Below are 22,830 nucleotides of genomic sequence, written 5' to 3' on the forward strand. Positions count from 1 at the left end.
ATGGGAAGAGATTATGATATTTAAGAGGAATGGCTACAATAAGAAGGTATTATGGTTGAATTAAATGAGCTACGTGTTGTACTGAAAGAAATAAGAAATCGTCGAAGGGAACTGATATGAAGAAGGCATAGAAGAGTTAGAATAAATGTGAAATATATGTAAGACTGGATCTTGTACAGGAAGCACTGACATGAAAAGAAATCTCATCGAGGGAGTAAATAAATATAATGTAGGCATATCTAACCAAGATTGGTGAATGTGAAACCAAGTAGGTCTCATTATAACCATATGTTTGAAAATAAAGATATTTGTTAGAAGTTACCCTTAATAAACATCCCATATATGTATTTCACAAGGTAATATGCAAATTATGATGTTGAAATGATCAATATTGATATCCATGGTTATAATTAAACTGTCCCATGAATCGAAAGAAGTGAATACATTCAAGAGGAGAATGTTATTACTAGGGCTCGGAACGATATACTCGATAAAATCTCCAGATAAGCTTGAAAACCATGTGTTACATGCTCAATAGATATGCTCGAAATACCCATTATATGCTCCATAGATATGCTTGAAAAAACATTATATGCGGTTAAATGTGCAGAATATGCTCATAAAACACCGTTAACAACTATAGAAAGGAAAGTTAAACTAAGAAATCAATAACATATCTTTATATACGAGCTTTATTTTCTAATTGTATGTATGATACACTGCGATACACTCACGTTCAAGTTTCAAGTATATATATGAGAAGTTTTCTTATAAAAGTTACAGTTTAAAAGTTCATTTACAAGATATTCAGAATTAGGCGAGTCATTGAAGTAGATCTGCATTGCTCTGTACAACAAGAATTTTTTCTATGTTTTCAGTTTTGAATGATTTTCTTAAATCAGTCAATAAAAGTTTCAATGATGAGAACGATCTTTCGACGTCAACTGATACGAGAGGTAAATACTTGAATGATGCCGCTTCTTGTGCAGAGTAGTTCGGAAAATCCTCTGACGGTGCAGACTCGCCACACAGCATCTTCTCCAAGTCCAACGCTGCACTCCAACCGGGATTTCGAGCCAGCACGAACTCCAATTTTTGTTTTACGGTTTTCCCATTCTCTCCAGGCCTTGAGTCGGCTTCTTGGATGACTCCTTGTATTGTAGCGACCACTTCAACCAACTCCATCCCTCGCGATTCCAACTTTAGGATGGCCTCAGGAATGACGCTCATGTAGGCTTTTATGAAAGAAAAGGATGGCATCAAGCCCTTCATTTTAAAAGCAGCCTTAGCTTATGCGATGTACTTGCTGTCCGCCTCATCAAATGTATTGATCACCTGGAAAAAATATAAATGAAAAACATTAGCCGAGGAGAATAACTGAGAAAATTACAAAATTAGGCGCCGTATGATGGAGTAAAGATATGAAAAGAATGATAGAGAAAACCTCGAAAATGAGAAGATTTTAAACATTTCAACTAGTCTTACCTCTTCAATTGTCCTATGATATTCAGCGTAATACAAGGCAGCCAATATCCAAGTTCCCCATCGCGTCAATATGGGCTCGGGAGGTAAAGGGAGCTCTGGATGCATCGTCTTGAAGGCACGGACGCGAGAAGGAGCCTTGACGAAAATTTTCTTCACTGAGGAAATGACACTGTTCACGCTGGGCGATTTTTTGCGCAGCTCCTCAGCAACTCTGTGCATTGCATGGGCAAGACAAGTAACATGTAACATCTTCGGGTAGAGAAGCTTGAAGGTCTTCCCAGCGTCAGTCACCAATGCGAGTACTTTGTTTACCTCCTCATCTGAAAAGGTTGGCCACAGCAAGCCTGAAACAGGAATGCATAAAATGAAGGGTGAACCATTCAGTTAATGGGATTCTGACATGTCGTACGACTGTAAGAGATATTTAACTATCAGAACTATCAGAGTCTTCACTGAGCATACGTAGAATGCATTGAAATTATAGCCAGACTGTACTTATTCTTCTTTGGCAAAACGCTCAAAAAATAAATAAACAAAAATATACTTACGAAGAGCTGCTTGCGCTGTTCGCGCAATGGTACCATGGTTTGTCACATCTAGCTCCCTGCACAGAATTAGGTGGCCCTTCCCCGGTTCACTGGGACTGAGTTTTCCAACAATAACGTTGGCCATGTATCTTCCACAACTGTCTGTGGCTTTGTGTTGAGAAAACTGAAAACCCTTCGAAATTTTGATCTGAAAATAAATAGGTAGGTACGCATAAGTGAGAAAAAGTACACTGAATGAACAAAATGCATTATGGACTATGAAATAAATTATTGTCAAATATTGCAGTAGAAATACGAGCACCCTCTCAACGATCCCATGAAAAACCAGCAAATCCAATAGATAACCAAATTGGGTGGCTCCCGATGTCGTCCCTGATTGCGTGTAGAACCTGGTGAAGAAAGTACAAGAATGAATATTCTTCGTGGGATGAAGATATTATCGAGAGATTACCTTCATTATGACAGAGCCAGATCCATGTTAAAATTACTTCTAAATTGTTTAAACGAGAATGCGGAATACGGCAATCGTGCATGAATTCATACCTTTTCATACTCTGAAAAAAAGTAATTTTTACGTAGGGTCGACTCATGAGGCAACTCTCTTCCTGCAAATTCCTTGAAGAGAGCTCTAATCTCAGCATGTTCGACCTTGTAGAGGGGTATGTTGGCACTTAAAAACGCCCTACAAACTCTAGAAAAGAACTCGTCCGAGTGCTGTTGCTGATTGAACAAAGGTTGTATCAGCACTTGTTTCTTCAATTTCCTTTTTTTTAATGCTTCAACTTTTGTTGAGTGCCCACTTGTGGCTTTGTGTTGAGAAAATTGAAAACCCTTCAAAATTTTGATCTGAAAATAAATAGGTAGGTACGCGTAAGTGAGAAAAAGTACACTGAATGAACAAAAAGCATTATGGACTATGAAATAAATTATTGTCAAATATTGCAGTAGAAATACGAGCACCCTCTCAACGATCCCATGAAAAACCAGCAAATCCAAACGTCAATTTCAGTCTCGGAAATGTAAAATCTAAGGATCTAACGGGTCTACACTCCGAATTCTTAGACTTCTCTCTACTTACCTAGTAGGTAGGCACCGTATGCTGCACATACGGCTTACTTGAAATTTCAACCATTTGACCAGTAATATCTTTAAGAACGTAGGTGTGAAAATGTCAATAAGAACTTACCTCTTTTTCGCACATTTTGCAGAAAAGAATTTTCCCGTCAGTAGAAAACGAGTCAGGGTCTTCCTTTGCACATCGTCGGAGTAAAACACTCAGAGATTCCTTAACTTTAGGCACCGCGTACTTGGAAATCACAAGAACTCGATAAGTACATATGGATACGATTACGAACTGAGAGTAGAATGCAGAAACTTCACTTGACCGGGTCGGATCTTCCACCACTTCATGGGAAAAGCCACCTAAACAATACTGGTTCCCAAAATAGGCACACCACTAAAATACCTCACATTTTAAAGTGAAAGGATGCTTGGGGCTTCCAGAGCTTATCTGACGAGTCGCACTCTAATCCGGCAGAAGCCAATTAGGGCGTGTGAATGATCTCACTAAAGGTTAAAAACCTGCGGTTCTATTATTCGCACCAGATAGGCTTTTCAATAATTATTTCTGTTTTAGAACCTTAAGGATGGTCAGGGCCCGAATTCGGGGGGGGGGAAATTCGAAGAAAAACAAACTATTTAGACGAAAACCACGAGAATATGCATTTATATGCTTCTATTCTGAAAACTGCTGTTTTATGCATTTACTGTATATGCTTGATAAATTTAAATTCTGTTGGTCTCAGAGAGATAAAAATACTACCGAAAGGCTTCTTTCAATGTGTACTATTCAGGAAAAAAATATGCTAATATGCTCGAATGTGAGCCCTAGTTATTACATTGACAGTAGAGCATGTATTCTTAACCCATTTATGCCCAGCGGGTCGTTTGCGATCCACCCGAAAGAAAAAATTCTGCCGAGCGTATTTTTTGTTGTTTTGCGTTGATAGCGCATTCAGTGTGTGTAGTAAGATTGCCCGCACTGCCGTGGCTTGGTTGGAACAGCTTTCCCGCCACAACGCAGATGCTGCGCGGCAGCTAGTTGAGTCATGGTGGAATCTGCATCGCGCTCTCGCTGTTATTGCTAAGTAGAGTGGTTAAAAGTTTTAAAATGTAGTGTTCAGTGTGTTGATGTTGTTTGGGGATATCTGACGCATCTTTAGATGCCTTTACTCTTTCAATATGTCAATTCATTCTTACAATACACCACGAATAACATTGTGTGGGTCGCAAACGACTCGCTGGGCACAAACCACAGAACAATAGTACTTTAGCGCATTTTTGCATTTAGATGGTTACAACACAAGGGATTGGCAGAAAATGTTCTAAATTAGTGTTTTTGAAACAATATCAACCATTCGGAGCACATTTAAGTCGTCCATTCATTAACTAATTAGCAAATTACAGTTTTTAAATATTTATTTCGTCTTTTTCAGGCGAAAAAATTTAACTACTACTGAAATTCTGTCGGAGCTTGAGTTATTGACTACCAGAGATATTCCTGGAACATTAGTGGATGTTTTTATCACTCCACCGGATGATAAGCCTATTCGGGCGACGAAGATGATTGCTGCAATCCAGACAAAATGAGTGGGTCACAACTAGGGACTGAAGCACAAGACTATTTATCAAGGTGCAAAAGCTAACGAAAAACGCTCTAAAGATGTTGACTTAGGGGAAAGCGTTGTTTTGGAATTCTGCGATGGATTATCTGAGTTTTACCCCAGTGTATGCTTCTCTTTTTACCGCGATAAATTTTTTTCTTGCTCAAAGTTGTTGTCGGAGTTAAAAAAGAGGAATGCGATGCTCTGGCACGGTTCGGGCTAACCGGGTGGAGGGTTGCCCATTGCCAGACAAGAAGACGATGAATAAAAAAGAAAGGGGATACTTTGATAGTGCAGTTGATAAAGAAGACCAAATAGTGGCTGTGACATGGAAAGACAACAACGTTGTGAACATCCTGTCAAACGAGCATGGCGTAGAACCTGTTGAAGAAGCTGGGCGGTACTCATTCATACAGAAAAAAACCTGTGAAGATAACTCAGCCACATTTTGTTTCTAAGTACAACAAGAACATGGGAGGAGTAGAACAAACAGAAAACAATGTATCTACTTTCCGCATCAGCATAAGAGGCAAAATATAGTATATGCCAATTCTGCTCTGGCTTCTAGACGTTGTGATGAGCAAAGCTTGGATTTTGTCGAAATCTCACGGCATGAAGCTTGACGCCTTGGCGTTCCGACGATTCATTGTGACCAGCTTGTTAGAGAAGTATGGAACTCCTCCTAGCAATGTTAACACGAGTGCACCAGTGACTGATGCCATGCAGGAAAGCCGCGGTAGTCATCTTCTGGTGGACAATCAGCCGTCGCGTCTGCAAAAGTAAAACTGTCCGAGCATGCCAAAGATGTGCTGTTGCCTTACACCATTATTGTTTTAGAGAATTCCACAAGAAGTAAAGTGCACTGTGTAAATGAGAACGTGTTTTTAGCTTTGTAGCTTTAGTAATTTTGACTGATTCAGTTCTCTTATGCAAGACACAATGTTTTATAATAATGATCCCAAAGCCTGCTGTGCCATTTCAGTACCGAGTATTCAAAGGAATGTGTAAGACTGACTAGGAAACTATTTTATATTCTTAATGTTAGATGTTAAAGAGATTCCTTCTTATGGCATTTAGTGAAGAGCGACTTCTTATTAGCATTTTCTATGTGCTTTATAATACTTGCCTCTGTAGTAGATATGTCATTTTCATTTTTAACTAATAATGAGTCATAAATTACACCTGTTGTTCTTCTTTTATCATTAAAAATATACCATGATGAACCCAAACATGAAAATACTCAAAGCCCATGTTGGAGATATGCCCCTGGGGTCCACGCCCAGTGGGTCGTTTACGACCCATGCTATAATTTTTAAACAACAACAACAAATATTTTAAAAACAATTTTCGGGGCGTTTTTGGACATAAATAAAATGATTCCAGTAGTCAAAACCATAAAATTCGAAAAAAAAAATTCTTGGGCATAAATGGGTTAAATGAGAGTTGTAATTAATTAAGAATGGATATAATTAGAATTCAGTTATAGATGTTCATTTTCAGAGGTTATGACATATGATTGAAATAACTAAATGCAGTATGGTTAGGCCAGTAGGTGCCTGAATTGCAACCGGTTTCCAGTGGTTACACGATACACAGTTAAGAAAAGTGAAAAATTAATCAAATTATACAGCACTTTAAAACCTTAACGTACAATAAACATCAGATGAACTGCGCCAATACAAACAAATACATATCAGGTTAGGCAACGTGATGACTATAGTAAAGGAACATGGAGCGGGTCTGGGCAAACCTACCAGGGCCATAGAGATACGAAAGTTGCGGGTTTCCAGAAAAATCAACGGTGATCTCTTGATTCAAGATATTATTTTCCGAAACAAACATTACAAGGTAAATTTGAAACAAAATTCATCTATCCAAACAATCTAGTTACACCATTTCCAAAATACAAATTAGATGTACTTTGCCAAGTGCTTTGCTATTAGGTCAAGAGGTTAACTAGAGATATCTTAACTTAATGCAACTTCTACAATACAATATTGAGGGTAAGAGGAAACACAAGATTTAAATACAATATTTAAATGGAAGTGAACGTGCTTTCTAAGACATCTGAGAAATAGAGTGGCGAGTCTGGGTGAGTAGGGCAAACTCCTATGTGAAAAGACAAGCGAACATGAAATGTAAATTAAGGCAGAACTGAAATCAACAGTGCTTACCCCAAGGTAGCCCATCTCGGGAGCGAGGATTCGCCAACATGCGTCTAATCACTGGACTGATGAGAGAATGAAAGATCACGAAATCTTGCCTCGCTCTCTTAAAAAGGGAAGTCTGGCCTTGGTGTGATTACTGAGTGACCAATCAGAGCACAGGAGCTTGCCTATCGTCACCCAGATCCACCAATCAAAACTCTTTATCAAGTCGTGATGTTTTCACAATATTCCAGAACGTAGGCAGACATTAATCGCAAACTTTCCACCTTCCAGAATTAGCAAGGACATGCTTCTAGAATCGACAGGGGCAAACACACCCTGTTCCAAAAGTCTGCGTCATAACCTTTCTGGAATGTTACCGATATCAGAGAACAATATTTTACAATATAGTAGTTACTTAAGTAGACAAAGGGAATACAAACAAAACATTCCACAATAATCTACATCATACAGGCTAGGCAGGTAAATGGAATATGAATAAAATATTCTACCACAACATTCCACATCATACAGTAAACATTCCTAAAAAATGGACTCTGCACAGGTCTCAGAATTTTTCCTGACAGAGAAACTAGGAAACTTAGCAGACCATTCAAAGGTAATCAGAATAAATAACCATGTTAGGAGAACAATTTAGTGGTCAGAAATAATTTTAAATGTTGAAAGATAGTAAATGTATGGTAATTAAGATTGTTTCATCAGATATCAGCATGTCTGTGGACATTACCTAAAAGAAGAGAGTTCAGTTAGCTGATATCAAGAAAGAGGTGATCATGATTGGAAAACAGAGCTGTAAATAGAAATACTCCCATGTAATTTATTTGGATTTTATGAATTAAGCAACAAAACATTATTCTAATTTTTCCCTTTCCTAAACTTTATTATCGTTTAATAAACTGTATAGTTAAGATTAATTGTGTAGTGAATTATTCATAGGTAGGAATTGTAGAATAGTTTATTGATAAGTGTGATGTGATTCTTGTCTTTCCAAATCATTACATCTGGGGCGTAGGGGGGAGACGTCCATCTGAGGAAATGATAGGTCACGATTTTTACGAGCAACTGCACCACTCTTCAGGATCCACGTTAAACAAAAAATTACTATAAATATACCATGAGATCATCTGAGTATAATACCAATATAAATGGTCTGTTATTGGACATTATAAATTTTCCAGTTAACTCATGCCAGGTTGCCAGCGTTTCGCCCTCGTGTGCTAGGTTGGGCTCATCAGTTGGTTACCTAGTACACCTACCAAGACGCTGACTAGTGCATACCATGGAGGCCACTGCGTAGGCTACTTGGAGCCACCGACAGTGCCAATGCACTATGAGAGACTTTGTTCTTTTAACAAAAAAGATGCCTGCTAGGCTATCAGATGATATAGATGTTGATTCCTATAGGGAATCTGAAATTTGTCCTAAATGAATAAATTTATAATACCAATATAAATGGTTCGTTATTGGACATTATAAATTTTCCATGGTATGCACTAGCCAGTGTCTTGGTAAGTGTACTAGGTACCAACCGATGAGCCCAACCTAGCACACAAGGGCGAAATGCTGGTAACTAGGAATGAGTTAGCTGGAAAATTTATAATGTCCAACGGACGATTTATATTGGTATTATAAATTTACTCATACGGGACAAATCCTATGGGAATCAACATCTATATCATCATCTGAGTAGTCGGAGAAATTTAATACGCCATTACTGGACGCAATAAGGGCGCAATATGATTATTACAAGCAGATCAATCAATCAATCAATCAATCAATCAATCAATCAATCAATACTGGTCTGCATTTAGGGCAGTCGCCCAGGTGGCAGATTTTCTATCTGTTGTTTTCCTAGCCTTTACTTAACTGATTTCAAACAAATTGAAAATTTATTGAACATCTCCCTTGGTAAGTTATTCTAATCCCTAACTCCCCTTCCTATAAATGAACATTTGCCCCAATTTGTCCTCTTGAACTGAAACTTCATCTTCATATTGTGATCTTTCCTACTTTCAAAGACGGCACTCAAATTTATTTGTCTATTAATATCATTCCACGCCATCTCTCCGCTAACAGTTCGGAACATACCACTTACCACTTTATTTACAATCCCATTTATGTGATTACCCCAATGAAGATCTTTCCTTATATTAACACCTAGATATTTACAATGATCCCCGAAAGGAACTTTCACCCCATCAATGCAGTAATTAAAACTGAGAAGACTTTTCCTATTTGTGAAACTCACAACCTGACTTTTAACCCCGTTTATCAACATACCATTGCCTGCTGTCCATCTCACAACATTATCGAGGTCACGTTGCAGTTGCTCAGAATCTTGTAAATTATTTATTACTCTATAGAGAATAACATCATCTGCAAAAAGCCTTACCTCTGATTCCTCTCCTTTACACATATCATTTATATATTAAAAAAAACATAAAGGTCCAATAATACTGCCTTGAGGAATTCCCCTCTTAATTATTACAGGGTGAGATAAAGCTTCACCCACTCCAATTATCTGAGATCTATTTTCTAGAAATATAGCTACCCCATTCAGTCATTCTTTTGTCTAGTCCCATTGCACTCATTTTTGCCAGTAGTCTCCCATGATCCACCCTATCAAATGCTTTAGACAGGTCAATCGCGATACAGTCCATTTCACCTCTTGAATCCAAGATATCTGCTATACCTTGCTGGAATCCTACAAGTTGAGCTTTAGTGAAATAACCTTTCCTAGAACCAAACTGCCTTCTATCGAACCAGTTAAAATTTCCAATTTCTTTGAAATCATTTCAGAAAAGGCTAGGAAAGCAACAGATAGGGAATCTGCCACCTGGGCGACTGCCCTAAATGCAGATCAGTACTGATTGATCAGTATTGATTGATTGTTATTAATTTTGCAAACATGTCTAATATAATCAGAAAGAATGCCTTCCCAAAGCTTACATGCAGTGCATGTCAAACTGGCCTGTAATTTTCAGCTTTACGTCTATCACCCTTTCCTGTTCATTCTGGGTCACTGAAGGCCAGAAAGTGGTGAGTTTTATTTGTCCTTTTGCCTTTTTAGGCATTATTACAGATTAGAGCAGATGTAGGATGCAACAGTTACGTAGAAATGAAAAGGTTAGCACAGAATAGGGTGGCATGGAATCTGCATCAAACCAGTCTATGGACTGATGACTCAAACAACAACGTTATTATAATTATAATTATCATTATTATTATTATTATTATTATTATTATTATTATTATTATTATTATTATTATTATTGCTGCTGCAATATTAGGGTAATATGGTAATATTCTGAAACACCAAAGTGAGGGACACCCTCAACGGGATTGATCAACACGCTCTTAGGACTGCCGAATCTTGAATGAAACATTAGATCAATTTTACGTTGTCAAATAACTATATTTATATAAGAAACAAAATAAAAATATTACACTCATCGCACATACCTACACTTTAGAGCCCATGTCCCATGGACTGAATCTTTATTAACAGTTCTTTTTGTTGACTCAAATATTTAAAATAGTTTTTGAAATTCACATATCTAAAATTAAATTTTACCATTGCAATCCCGTTCACAAGATCATCTGTCAGTCTATTTCTCTCCAAAAGCTTGGATATTTTTCTCTGAGTTTATCTGTAAATTTACATTTCCTGTTCGGAATGATGACAAATCATCCTAAACAAAAGAGGAAACAAAGCATGATGAAAATGCATTGTTCAGCTATAAAAATCTTAACTTATAAATTAAAACAATGTTTCTGTGTCATACATTTTAAAAATCAAAAAACTGTTGTTTCAACTTACCTAATAAGATGATTTACTGTTTGAAGAATATGTAATTTAATGAAGATGCAGCTGGATGAATACGGTACACTAATTCGAGTCTACAAGTGTACCACGCAAACATATACTGTTAAGTGAAAACCGGAAGGAAGGAGAACTATCGCAAAAATATCAGTACTTCCATTTTAAGCAATGTAAATAGATATTTTTGGTTTTACTACAATAACAGATCGACTTTAAATGAAAAACGAACAGTGTAATTAAATTATCAATATAAAAATGTATAACTCATTGATTATACAAGATGAAAACAAAAACATAAAGATCATACTTCCCAAAAATGAAAAATGTGGACATTAGCATATATCATAAAAATGTATGCAGAAGCTGCATTAAACACCGAAAAGACAGACATGTCTGCATAAATGCGGACATATGGTAACCATGTGCAATATAAGGGAAATAAACCACTACGAAAACCTATCTTCTTTCATTTAAATAATTTCAGTTATCTTTATTCTTTCATGTAACTTCAGCATCCCACCTGTTCCTTCAGTAGGCTATTGCAGAAAGTAGCAAGTGTATTAAAGAAATCCAACGATCACACTAAACTCTACTCCACACAGAATTAGTACCAACACCACATCACAGACAAAACTTTTAAATACCTTCTGAGAGATATACATGGTTGCATGTAAGATAGGATTCTTTTTTGCGCCCTTCTGCATCCGGCATAGTTCCTAAGGGAAATACAAAAGAGTAACTCAACATAAAAATCTGGAGAATAAATTTCAAATGCAAGAATAAGTAGACATCAAGTAAGTCACCAATAGAAACTTGGTAAAATGACGTACTAGGTACAAAATAATTAATTGGAGAAAAATTCTGCATACGATGTGGTTATAAAATTGTACAGCAAAAACAAAGAGAGTCAGAGTGTGAAAATGGGTTTAACACATATTTTTAATATTTGAACTTGTCTAAAATTTAGCATGGACTCTTTCAAACTACTTTCCTCTGAACAGTCCTGAACTGCTGTTTCCAAGATTATGCACAGCTTCCTCTGAAGAATTTTGTTTGATCTACTCTACCGTTGATAATCTTCACCCTTTCAACAGAGATTTCAACTTCAGAAATATAAAGTCTTTAGGGCCAGGTCATGCAAATACAGACAGCAAAGAACTATTTTTATGCAGAAGTTGCAAAGTACATGAGCTAGTACACTATCTTGATGAATAAACCACGAGTTGTTTCATCAGAGTTCAAGCTTGTCTTAATTTCCTTAAGATGTCAACCTCAGACAAAACCATTGATTAACAGTTTGATCCTGTGCATAAATTTGAATGTTGAAATAAACTACGAACATGAATTTCACATTTGATCTCTGACAAGCTTCCATTGGTCATGGAGACAATGTTTCCATGTACTATGTGATGGCTGAAATTTGGTTTCAGCAATACAGTATCAGTATATCTATGTTTTGTCATTAGTAGGCCTCAGAAGTTGAGAAAAAAATCCTTTTCTCGAGTGTCTGACAATGAGGACCAACATATGTTCATTCTGTATTTTCTTGGAAAATACACCCGCAAGCACATAAACAAGCTTCCTATAACAGACTCATTTTTCTTGGAAAATACAAAAATTAATAATAATAATAATTTCTCAAACATCTTATTTTGGTCTAGGTATGTCGATGACACAATAGTTATTTTAAATGAAGAATCATCCACTGCTGACTCCACCCTTCTTCTTCTTCTTTTTAACAACATTGACCCTAACATTAAATTTACCCTTGAATCTGAACATAATAAAACCCTTAATTTTCTTGACTTAAGTATTACCAGACACCCTTATTCTTTAACTTACAAAATTTTCAGGAAACCAACTCTAACAGCAACCTCTATCCGGCAAGATTCTATACACCCACAAGCACATAAATGAGTTTCCTATAACAGCCTAATTTTTTGTGCTTTTAACACTCCAATGTCTAAAAAAGATTTAAATAATGAATTAAACACCATCCATACTATTGCAGAATTAAATGGCTTTAACAACTCTATCATAAACCGTATTATTAATAAATTCAAACACCACTCCAAAACCACATTAACAAAAGATAAAACCAAACCCACTGCATTTTCCACCTTTACTTTCTCCCAAAATGCTTATAAAATAACTAACATTTTTTTTTTAAACATAACAAGAAAATATCTTTCAGAACCAATAACAGAAATCTTGATTTATTATACAACTCTAACTGAATTAATAAATCTAATGTTTTTTCTAACTTTGGGGTATACAGATTCCAATGCAATAACTGTAGCTCTTTGTACATTGGACAGACAGGAAGTAATTTTAATATCAGATACTCTGAACATATCAATGCCATAAAATACAACAGATTCTCTGCAATAGGACAACACATACAAGATTCTAATCATAATTTCACCAGTATTGAAAAAGACTTAAAAATACTAAAAGTTATTAACAAAGACCCCCTTCTAAACACTACTGAAAATTATTTTAATCATCTTGACCAATACTTCAACCCCAATTTAAATTAAAAGACATTTCTGAAAAACCTAATATGTTAATCGACTTCCTTATCCGCTTCATCAAAAATGCTAATTTTACAAACCCAAATTCAATATTCCAGACTTTATATAGTTCCTACCAACAATTTCCACTTTCTATAACCCATCCTCCTAATCCACCTTAAACTACTTCACTTCCTCGTTTACTTCCCTTCTCTTCCCTTTATTTATTTATCCTTTATTTTTCTACCTCAAATTTTTCTTTCCTTATTACATTTTTTCCCCCACTCTCCTAACTGATTCACATTTTCTAACATCTCTAATGATTTTGAACACTCTAACTTTCAAATTTAAACTTTACGCTATTCTAAGATTGACCTTCAAGATATATCACGCTACGTCATTTACGCTCCTCAACTGTTCCAGTATTGCGCTTTTTAGTATTTTTTTTCTCTTCACAATTGTTTTCCATGTTGTTGTTTTCAATAACATCATTAATCTAACTTATGTAACTTTTGGAAGCACACTGCCGATCTACTCTTCAAGAACTTGCTCCGTACTTCAAGTACATATCTGATCTACGACTTTTACATAATTTTTGGATCTATCAACACGCAGTGCTAATTTCTAAAAGTATACAGTGCCTCATAAACTTCAACTGAACTCTTCAAGAACTTACTCTGTACTTTTAAATACATATTTGACGTATTTGATCTACGACTTCTTCATTATGTTTGGATCTATTGATATATAGTGCTAATCTCTAAAATTATACAGTGCCTCATAAACTGCAACTGAACTCTTCAAGTACTTACTCCGTACTACATTTAAGTGCGTATTTGATTCTTTTTCACACACAGTGCTTTCTACCATATATGTCTCAATAACGTATTTGATCTACAACTTCTTCATAGACACGCATTACTGATAATTAAAATTATACAGTGCCTCATAAACTACAACTAAAAATATGTTTTTGACTTTAGACTTCTACATAACTTCGAAATCTCAATGCACAGTGCTCCCTTATGTGTTATAGTGCTCCATAAACTGCATCTGACAGCATCATCCAAACTTCATTTTTCCCTGTGCATCTTATTTGCATTTTTTGGCTATATTTCAATGCAAAGTGCTCTTTAAAGATTTTAGTGCTTCACTAGCAGAAACCAAACAGAATTAATTAAACTTCGCATTTTATTTTTCTATGCATTGCCTTACACTTATTTGTAATTGGCTGATGATGACCATGTATACTGGTTGAACCTGGTACCAATTTTAATTAAATAAGAGTAGAAACTTACATTTCTTATTTTAATAGGTTTTTTCTTTTTCTGCTAGTTGCTTTACGTCGCACCAACACAGATAGGTATTGTGACGACGATGGGATGGGAAAGGCCTAGAAGTTGGAAGGATGTGGCCGTAGCCTTAATTATGGTCAGTCCCAACATTTGCCTGGTGTGAAAATGGGAAACCACGGAAAACCATCTTCAGGGCTGCCGACAGTGGGGCTCGAACCCACATCTCCCGGATGCAAGCTCACAGCTGCGCCCCTCTATGCGCATGGCCAACTCACCCGGTATATTTTAATAGTATTGAAAGGTGGAACCATTATATACACTCTTTCAACTTAATACTGAACTCACTTCAATACGGAACAATATGAAATTCTTATCTCTTAATATCTGCTGGACTTGTTAATGATCTCTCTGTACTGTCTCTTAAGGCGGCACTCCTGAGATAAACACAAAGTATGTTACAAGTGTTATCTTTAATATCCGCCTATTCAATACAAAGAGATCTAGTAAATTAAGAATTAAATCTTATCATAAAAAGATCTCTTTGTATTGAATAGGTAGATATTAAAAATAACACTTGTAACATACTTTGTATTTACGTACATTTCAATACGGACGTAACATGAGAATTGTAACTCCTGAGATAAACAGATATTTTCACCTAATGTATGGATTTTCACAAAACTTTGTGGGAATGTCACCTACGTAAAAGTAGAGATATCAGGAACATTTCTTTCAGATACAATTAACATTTACTCCAAAATAATTTTGTAAAATTTATTTTTGAAATTTTTTATTCCACTCTTTAAATGAATTTTAATTAACATGTTAATGGACATTTGTAATTAAGTAGATAATACTTCTTTAAAAAGCACTACATATAGAGTTTTCTGTACATAATTTATATAAGGAGATATATCGTACTAAAGTTTGTGTTATACCTCTTATCTTTAAATCGTTAGAAACCGAGTCTAACCATCGTTGTCTTGGTCTACCTCTACTTCTCTTACCCTCCATAACAGAGTCCATTAATCTCCTAGGTAACCTATCCTCCTCCATTCGTCTCACATGACCCCACCACCAAAGCCGGTTTATGCGTACAGCTTCATCCATCAAGTTCATTCCTAAATTAGCCTTTATCTCCTCATTCCGAGTACACTCCTGCCATTTTTCCCACCTGTTTGCTACTTTCATGTCTGTAACTTCTAATGAATAAGATATCCTGAGTCCACCCAGATTTTGCTCCCATAAAGCAAAGCTGGTCTGAAAACAGACCGATGTAAAGACAGTTTAATCTGGGAGCTGACTTTTTTCTTACAGAATACTGTTGATCGCAACGTTTGAACATACAAGAATAACAAAACTTATAGTTGTCAGAACTATTGTAGTACCATCAGGAATAAAAATACAAGCATACAATGTTGCTCAGTGACATTCCAGTACTGAAATATTAGTCTGTAACAGATTTTATAAATTCATTACAAATATGGTAAATCTTACAGCTTGATTCTGTATAAATATATCGAGAGAAGTGGGAGGTGGGGCTGTTTGCCAATCCCATGTATGCATAATTGCAAGGAACAGGCATATTGATTGAGTGGAAAGATGACAATGCATTATCTAATAAAGCAGTTCAGCAGATGCCACGCCCATTTCTGCTGTGTGCAGACTGGCAAACAAAGCATTATTAAAGTGATAAATTGTTTGAATTCAACCAATAACTTTGTGACACGAAAGAAGAAACTCAATCCCTTCAATTTCAGTCATTTAAAACAATTTGCCAAAATGACCAAAATATCTCCGGAGAGTTGCCTTAAAACAACTATATCAATCAATGTATCAATTGAATTCTTTACCATACACTACTTCTCAAATAATTCAGAAACAATCAATATTGTGACATCTGCCATTTTAATATCATGTTAGCTTAGCTTCAGCCGCACGCAATGTCACTGAGTGCGCCCCGCGCTCTCGTCACCACTCAGAGACAAGCTATGTGTGCAAGGACAGCCCCTTTGCCACCACTACTGTCGTTGCCCATTACATCACTGTAGGCCTCACAGCAGTATAGGAAAAGACTCTAAAGGTGTTACCAGAGCATTTGATTTCCAGAGAGCTCCATGAGATTCTACTCTCGCAAAATATCTGAAAGGGCTGGCCTCCCTATTTAAGGCAGGCCAAACAAGTGCAAGATGGTTCAGTGTGGGCTCAGTTCTGCCAGCAATCCAGATGGTTCAGTGGAGTGCAGCTGAGGACAGTGCTGACCAAGTGCCATTAGTGCTGCATGTGAACTGATGGAACAGCACAGCTAAGCGATGGGGGACAATGAAAGAAGATTGCCATGAGGGTGTGAACCTTGTACTACATATAGACCTGTGAGACTGGTTAAGCACAAGTAAACTGTGAAGTGTGCGGCTGTGAACATTGTACAGCGAGTTAATAGTGAAGTGCGCTTCCAACAGACGGTTACAAAAGTGTGTGTCATGTAGCGTCTTAGCTTGTAAGTGTTAGACAGAATAACTGGAGTGACTTAACAGTGAGAACAGAGAGAGAGATCGCTAACTAGAGTGATTGTGGGACTCTGTAATTGTATAGCAATTAGTGTTACGGTAGTTAATAAACCTCAGAGTCAACACTACCAGTCAAGTATTTATTTACCTACTACCCGCCTCCACATTACAATATCTGCAGCATTATGCATATCCTACTGGAAAAGACTCGTACTTCCAGAAAACAAACTGTCACAAGACTTGTTAGCCATCTGCATATAACATTCAGCTCTTAAAATCACAAGTGAAGTCTTTATACTCAAATGTAATTTAACACTGGATATATATATTATAATCGCATTGCAAAATTGCTAAACATCCACTAATGCTCATAGTCAAAATATGGAACACCAAAACAATACCTCCTGATCTCAGATATGCTCTGAGAGTTACAATCTTCAAAAAAAGAGACAGAACTGGCTGTGGTAACAACCGTGGAATAACCCTTCTGTCTATTGCTGGGAAAATACTCACTCAACTTCTATCCAACCGCCTGATGCCTCTCACTGAAGACTGCTTACCTGAAACTCAGTGTGGATTTCGACCCAATCGCAGCACAACAGACATGATTTTCTATGCTAGACAAATGCAGGAGAAATGCAAAGAACAACATCTCCCTCTGTACATGGCATTGATAGATCTTGCCAAAGCCTTTGATTCAGTTAAAAGAGCTGCCCTGTGGAAGATCCTAGCAAGGATAGGCTGTCCTCAGAAGAGCATAAATATTCGTAGATTGCTGCATGATAATATGAATGGCATGGTTCTTGTCAGCAATAATCCTGCAAAAAATTTCAAAATCACAGCAGGTGTGAAGCAAGGTTGTGTGACAGCTCCCACTCTGTTCTCAATATTTATCAGGACTATACTTCATCTTGTTGATGGGAAACTACCAAAAAGCATAGAAAATGAATACAGGACTGGTGGAGGTTTATTCAATTTCAGTAGACTGCAAGCCAAGACCAAAAAATCCACTACATCCATCACCGAACTTCAGTATGCTGATGACAATGTTGTTCTTGAAAACTCAGAACAAGATTTACAAGCAATCTTAAACACATTTGAGGAAGCGTATACAAGTATTGGTCTAAGCCTTAACATGCAGAAGACGCAGATCCTTCACCAGCCTGCACCCAACTCCACCTCCGTGTGTCCTACAATCACAGTCCAAGGCAAAGTTCTGAAGAACATCGCCTCAAATGTGCTAGTATGGCTTTTGATTGTCTTCGGGTTCTTTGATAATCCTAATACCAGCACTCAGACCAGTACAAAGCTACCGTTATACCATCTCTTTCATACAGATGCGAAACGTGGACTACGTACAGATGGCACATACGATGCCTGGAAAAATACCATCAACGTTGCCTGAGAAGGATCGATGCACTAACATCAGCATTCTGGAAGAACGTAACTCCACTAGCATTGAGGCCATGATTATCAAGCAACAACTTCGCTGGACAGGCCACATCATTCGCATGCCTGAATTCCGTCTCCCAGAACAAATTATGTACTCCCAGCTGAAGGATGGTGATGGCGGTGGTGATTTTTGTTTTAAGAGGAAGTACAACGAGGTAATCATCCTCTCCGAACAAATTAGTGGAAAATAAATTTAAAATTTAAAAAAAAAAATTTATTCAACAAAGGAATTTGGAAACACAGTACAAGATAAAACAAAAACAAATATAGAATTAGGCCGAAAAAACTACTAACGAATCAAAAGGGAACTTGCGTTCCCAGAGTAACAGTACACTCGTAATTTATATACCTTTGATTAGTCCACTGTCACACATGAAGCGGATGACAAGATCAGCAGTAATCGCGTCATCGGCTAGTATGCATTCAAGTGTTTCCTGCAGGCCGAGGCTCCGTCGTAGTCCAGAGAGATCGGCGCACTCTGTGAGGATGTGGGCCACGGTCAAGTCAGCACCACATGAACACACTGGGGGTCTTCCTTCTTTAGGAGAACAGTGCGTGGATCGTAAGTGACCTATCCTCAGCCTGCACAATACGACGGCCTCTCTCCGTGAAGGTCGGAAAGAGGACCGCCACATGGTAGTTGTCTTCTTAACTGCTCTCAGCTTGTTGGGAGTTCGGATAGCTAGCCACTCCGATTTCCAGGACGCCAAGATGGTTCGACGTAGCTGAGAACAAATATCCTTAGCAGGTACACTGACTGGTCTTGGAGGTAAAAGTACAGCTTCCTTTGCAGCTTCATCCGCAAGTTCATTTCCCACAATCCCAACGTGGCTAGGAAGCCACGCGAAAGTGATTCTGGTGCCAGAATCCCTTAACTTGGCTAGAAGGTCATGTATCTGCTGTACCAGTGTGTGCTGCGAGAAACAGGTTTCAATAGACTGCAGAGAGCTTAACGAATTGGTACACATAAGAAAGTGGCTTCTTTTGTCACGCAGTGCAAAGCAGAGCCTCTATGATGGCGTAAAGCTCTGCAGTATACAAGCTACATACTCTCGAAAGCGAGATCTTCGTGCTTATATCATCAATGACGAAAGAGCAATCAACATTATCTCCGATTTTAGAACCATCCGTGAAGATATGTCTTGAAGCCGGATATTGATGAACGAAGTCCTGGAAATACCTCCGATAAACAGAGGAATCCCGTGTTCACCTTGGGTCCACAGAGCAGATCTAGATGTATATCCGGTCGCAGAACCAACCATGGAGGTACCTCGCTAAGAGTTTGTTCAAGACAACCACCGATATCGATATTCAAATCATGACACAAACTATCAATCCGAAGCCCAACCGGCCGTGTGGCATTTGGCCGGTCTTGGCACCTCTGGTGCTATTGGGTACGATAGATGCATTGATAGCTTGGATGCAGCGGCATTTCACGAATTTTGGCAGCATACGTGAGAAGTAACTGCTGCCTTCTTATCCTTAAAGGTGGAACTCCCGCTTCAGCGAGTAGGCTGGGAATGGGGCTAGTACGGAAAGCGCACGTTGCCAGCCTTACTCCACTATGGTGAATACTGTCTAAAAGGCTCAACGTAGATTTTGATGCTGAGCTATAAGCCGCACTTCCATAGTCAATTTGGGAGAGGACCATCGCCGTGTAAAATCGTAGCAGCACCGCAAGGTCAGCCCCCTGCGAAGTGCCGCTGAGAAACTTAAGCATGTTAAGTCTCTTCATGCAGGCAACCTTCAACTGACGGATGTGAGGCTGCCACGTAAGTCTCTTATCAAAATGGAGACCCAGGAATCTACAGGTGTCAACCACTGGTAAGACACTGTTTTGCAAGCAGAGCTCTGGTTCAGGATGCACAGGCTGACGTCGACAGAAGAATACAGCTGAGGTTTTTGCTGCTGAAAATCGAAAACCATGTTGCAGGGTCCATCTGTCAACTCGGTTAATAGCTTGCTGTAGCTGTCTCTCAGCAAACGCCACCCTTCCGGAGCTGTAATGTAGAGCTAAGTCGTCTACATACAGCAATGGAACGACTGCGGGCCCAGCAGTGGCAACTACGCTGCTGGTGGCGATTGCGAACAGTGTGACACTCGGTACCGATCCCTGAGGTACTCCATTTTCCTGAACGTAATATTGAGAAAATGCATTCCCTACTCGGACTCGAAAGAGACAGAGGGACATGAAGTTCCCAATAAACGTTGGCAAATTTCCCCGAAATCCCTACTGGTGTAGTGTGGAGAGAATCCCATATCGCCAGGTAGTGTCGTAAGCTTTCTCCAGGTCAAAAAATACGGCGACTAGGTGTTCCTTCAGGAGAAAGGCCTCCTGAATGGCGCTCTCCAGTCTGACCAGATGATCAGTCGCAGACCGATGAGAGCGAAAACTACACAGGTAGTTAGACAAGAGACCCTCCTTTTCCATGGCCCACACAAGACGCCGGTTAACCATCCTTTCAAATAGCTTATAGAGGCCAGTCATAAGGCATATTGGCCTATAACTATCCAGAAATTTTGGATCTTTACCTGGCTTGGGAATTGGTATCACAATTCCCTCGTGCCATTGAGATGGAAACACTCCCTCACTCCATATTCTGTTGAATAGGGTGAGGATATCCTTGAGACATCTGTCACTTAAATGCTTAAGCATATGATTATGGATTTTTTCAGGTCCAGGAACTGTATCTCTGCATAGCGTGAGTACCCTCTGCAACTCCCACTCCGTGAAGGGCACGTTGTAGGGATGCAAAGCACTAAAGGCAAAAGAGAGATGGTGTGCCTCTGCTTCGCGCTTAATTGGAACAAATGCAGTCTTATTTCCTAGAGCTGGACGTATCTGTGAAATGTGACGTGATGTGGTCGGCAATGACTGAAGGAATCGTAACTATATCTCCATTAATGGAAATTCCGGGTACTGAGGGCACATTCTGTACTTCGACAATACGGCAGAGTTTTGTACACACTTGTGATGACGGAGTATGTGCCAGGATGGATGACACATACTTTACCCACGTAGCTTTCTTACTTTCTCGATTCAAAATACGGGCCTTCGCACGCAGACGCTTAAAAGTGATATGATTGGCCATCATAGGATTCCGACGATAATGCTTAAAAGCCTGTTGGCGGTCACGTATGGCTGCTGCAATTACATACATCCACCAAGGGACCTGTTTCTGGCAACGAATACCGGATGAGGAAGGAATTGTTTCCTCCGCAGCAGCCAAAATTCTAGTAGTAATGGAAGAAACATAGTCATCAACGGACTCCAGCATATCATCAGCCATTACTGTGCATTTCGAAAATTCTGGCCAATTTGCCCGCCGAAGTAACCAGCGCTTGGGTACTTCAGACTGTCTTTGATTCAAGAGAGATAGAATTATCGGGAAGTGGTCACTATCACAGAGGTCATCGTGTACTTGCCACTGTAGCAGGGGAGCGCACAGCTGCAAAAAGTGACATTCAGGTGTGAGAATGTGCCATGTGCGCTGCTGAAATATGTTGGTTCCCCTGAATTAAGCACGCAAAGATCAAACAGGTTGATCATTCGCTCGAACATCCTCCCCCTAGAACAGGAAGATGGAGAACCCCATAGTATGTTACGGGCGTTCACATCTCCCAGCATGAGGAAAGGAGGAGGCAACTGAGAGATCAAATCTTGTAGTGCACGAATGTCAAGGTCGTAATCTAGTAGAATGTACAAGTTGCAAACCGTTGTCATTACTGGCAACAGAGTGCGAAATGCAAATGCATCTAGCTGAGTACGAACCGGTACTTTTTCGCTGACGATGTCGAAGCAAACTAGGGTACAAACGCCCCCAGTTGCTGCACCATCCACAGCTACTCTGTCTTTGGAATAAAGACGATATCCTCTCATAGTTGTGTCGTGTCCAGGTCTCAAACGAGATTCCTGTAGACAGACTACGGAGGCCACATAGACGGATATCAATTGATGTAACTCAACTAGGCAACAGTGATAACTACTGCAGTTCCACTGCAATAGTGCCATTGTGTGGATAGGTAAAGCTTCGAATTCAGAGCAATTTCTTGCACTTCGCTCAGTCTATTACCAGCCAGGTTCCGCCATCTTTGTCGGTATCGTTTTTGTCACTATCACCATCCACGACACTGAGTGGTTCAGTCTCCATTGTCTCCTCAGAAGAAGGAGGCGCGGTGACTGGACCTTCTGCGGACGGTGATCTCATTGATCGGGAACAGTGGGCCTTCTTCCTGGGAGAACTAGGTTCTCCAGAAAGTGATCGAACTAGAGGGCATTGGGGCCTTTCACTCTTGCCCACCGTTTCTTTCTTTTTCGGAGGAGAGCTGGCAGATGACTTGCCGGATTTCTTTGGGGATCCTGGGACCCCCTATTG

The 22,830-nt window shown here is 38.7% G+C and overlaps 2 protein-coding genes across 2 annotated transcripts in view; both read right to left on the minus strand.

Annotated features, from left to right (window-relative positions):
- Positions 1–22,830, minus strand: part of LOC136856865 (anoctamin-1) — a 286,578-nt gene that overhangs the window by 192,673 nt on the left and 71,075 nt on the right. The window contains exon 4 of the mRNA XM_067135069.2: positions 11,332–11,403. Coding sequence (XP_066991170.2) covers positions 11,332–11,403 — 72 coding nt within the window. The remainder of the gene's footprint in view (positions 1–11,331; positions 11,404–22,830) is intronic.
- On the minus strand, positions 717–10,473 carry LOC136856866 (uncharacterized). Its single transcript, XM_067135070.2, has 4 exons — positions 10,439–10,473; positions 2,034–2,220; positions 1,486–1,829; positions 717–1,335 (listed from the first exon to the last, which is right to left on the minus strand). Exons 1-4 carry the CDS (start codon positions 10,439–10,441, stop codon positions 1,291–1,293), a joined length of 579 nt encoding a protein of 192 aa, XP_066991171.2. The 5' UTR covers positions 10,442–10,473; the 3' UTR covers positions 717–1,290.

The sequence above is a fragment of the Anabrus simplex genome, chromosome 1 (genome assembly GCF_040414725.1).
Source record: "Anabrus simplex isolate iqAnaSimp1 chromosome 1, ASM4041472v1, whole genome shotgun sequence".
Lineage (NCBI taxonomy): Eukaryota > Metazoa > Arthropoda > Insecta > Orthoptera > Tettigoniidae > Anabrus > Anabrus simplex.

Bases quoted from the DNA above. Each gene is read 5' to 3' on its own strand.
- LOC136856866 (XM_067135070.2), bottom strand. The intron at 1,830-2,033 runs GTAAGTATATTT...TTCCTGTTTCAG, and splicing joins AACAGCGCAAGCAGCTCTTC to GCTTGCTGTGGCCAACCTTT. The intron at 1,336-1,485 runs GTAAGACTAGTT...TATTTTTTCCAG, and splicing joins ATCATAGGACAATTGAAGAG to GTGATCAATACATTTGATGA.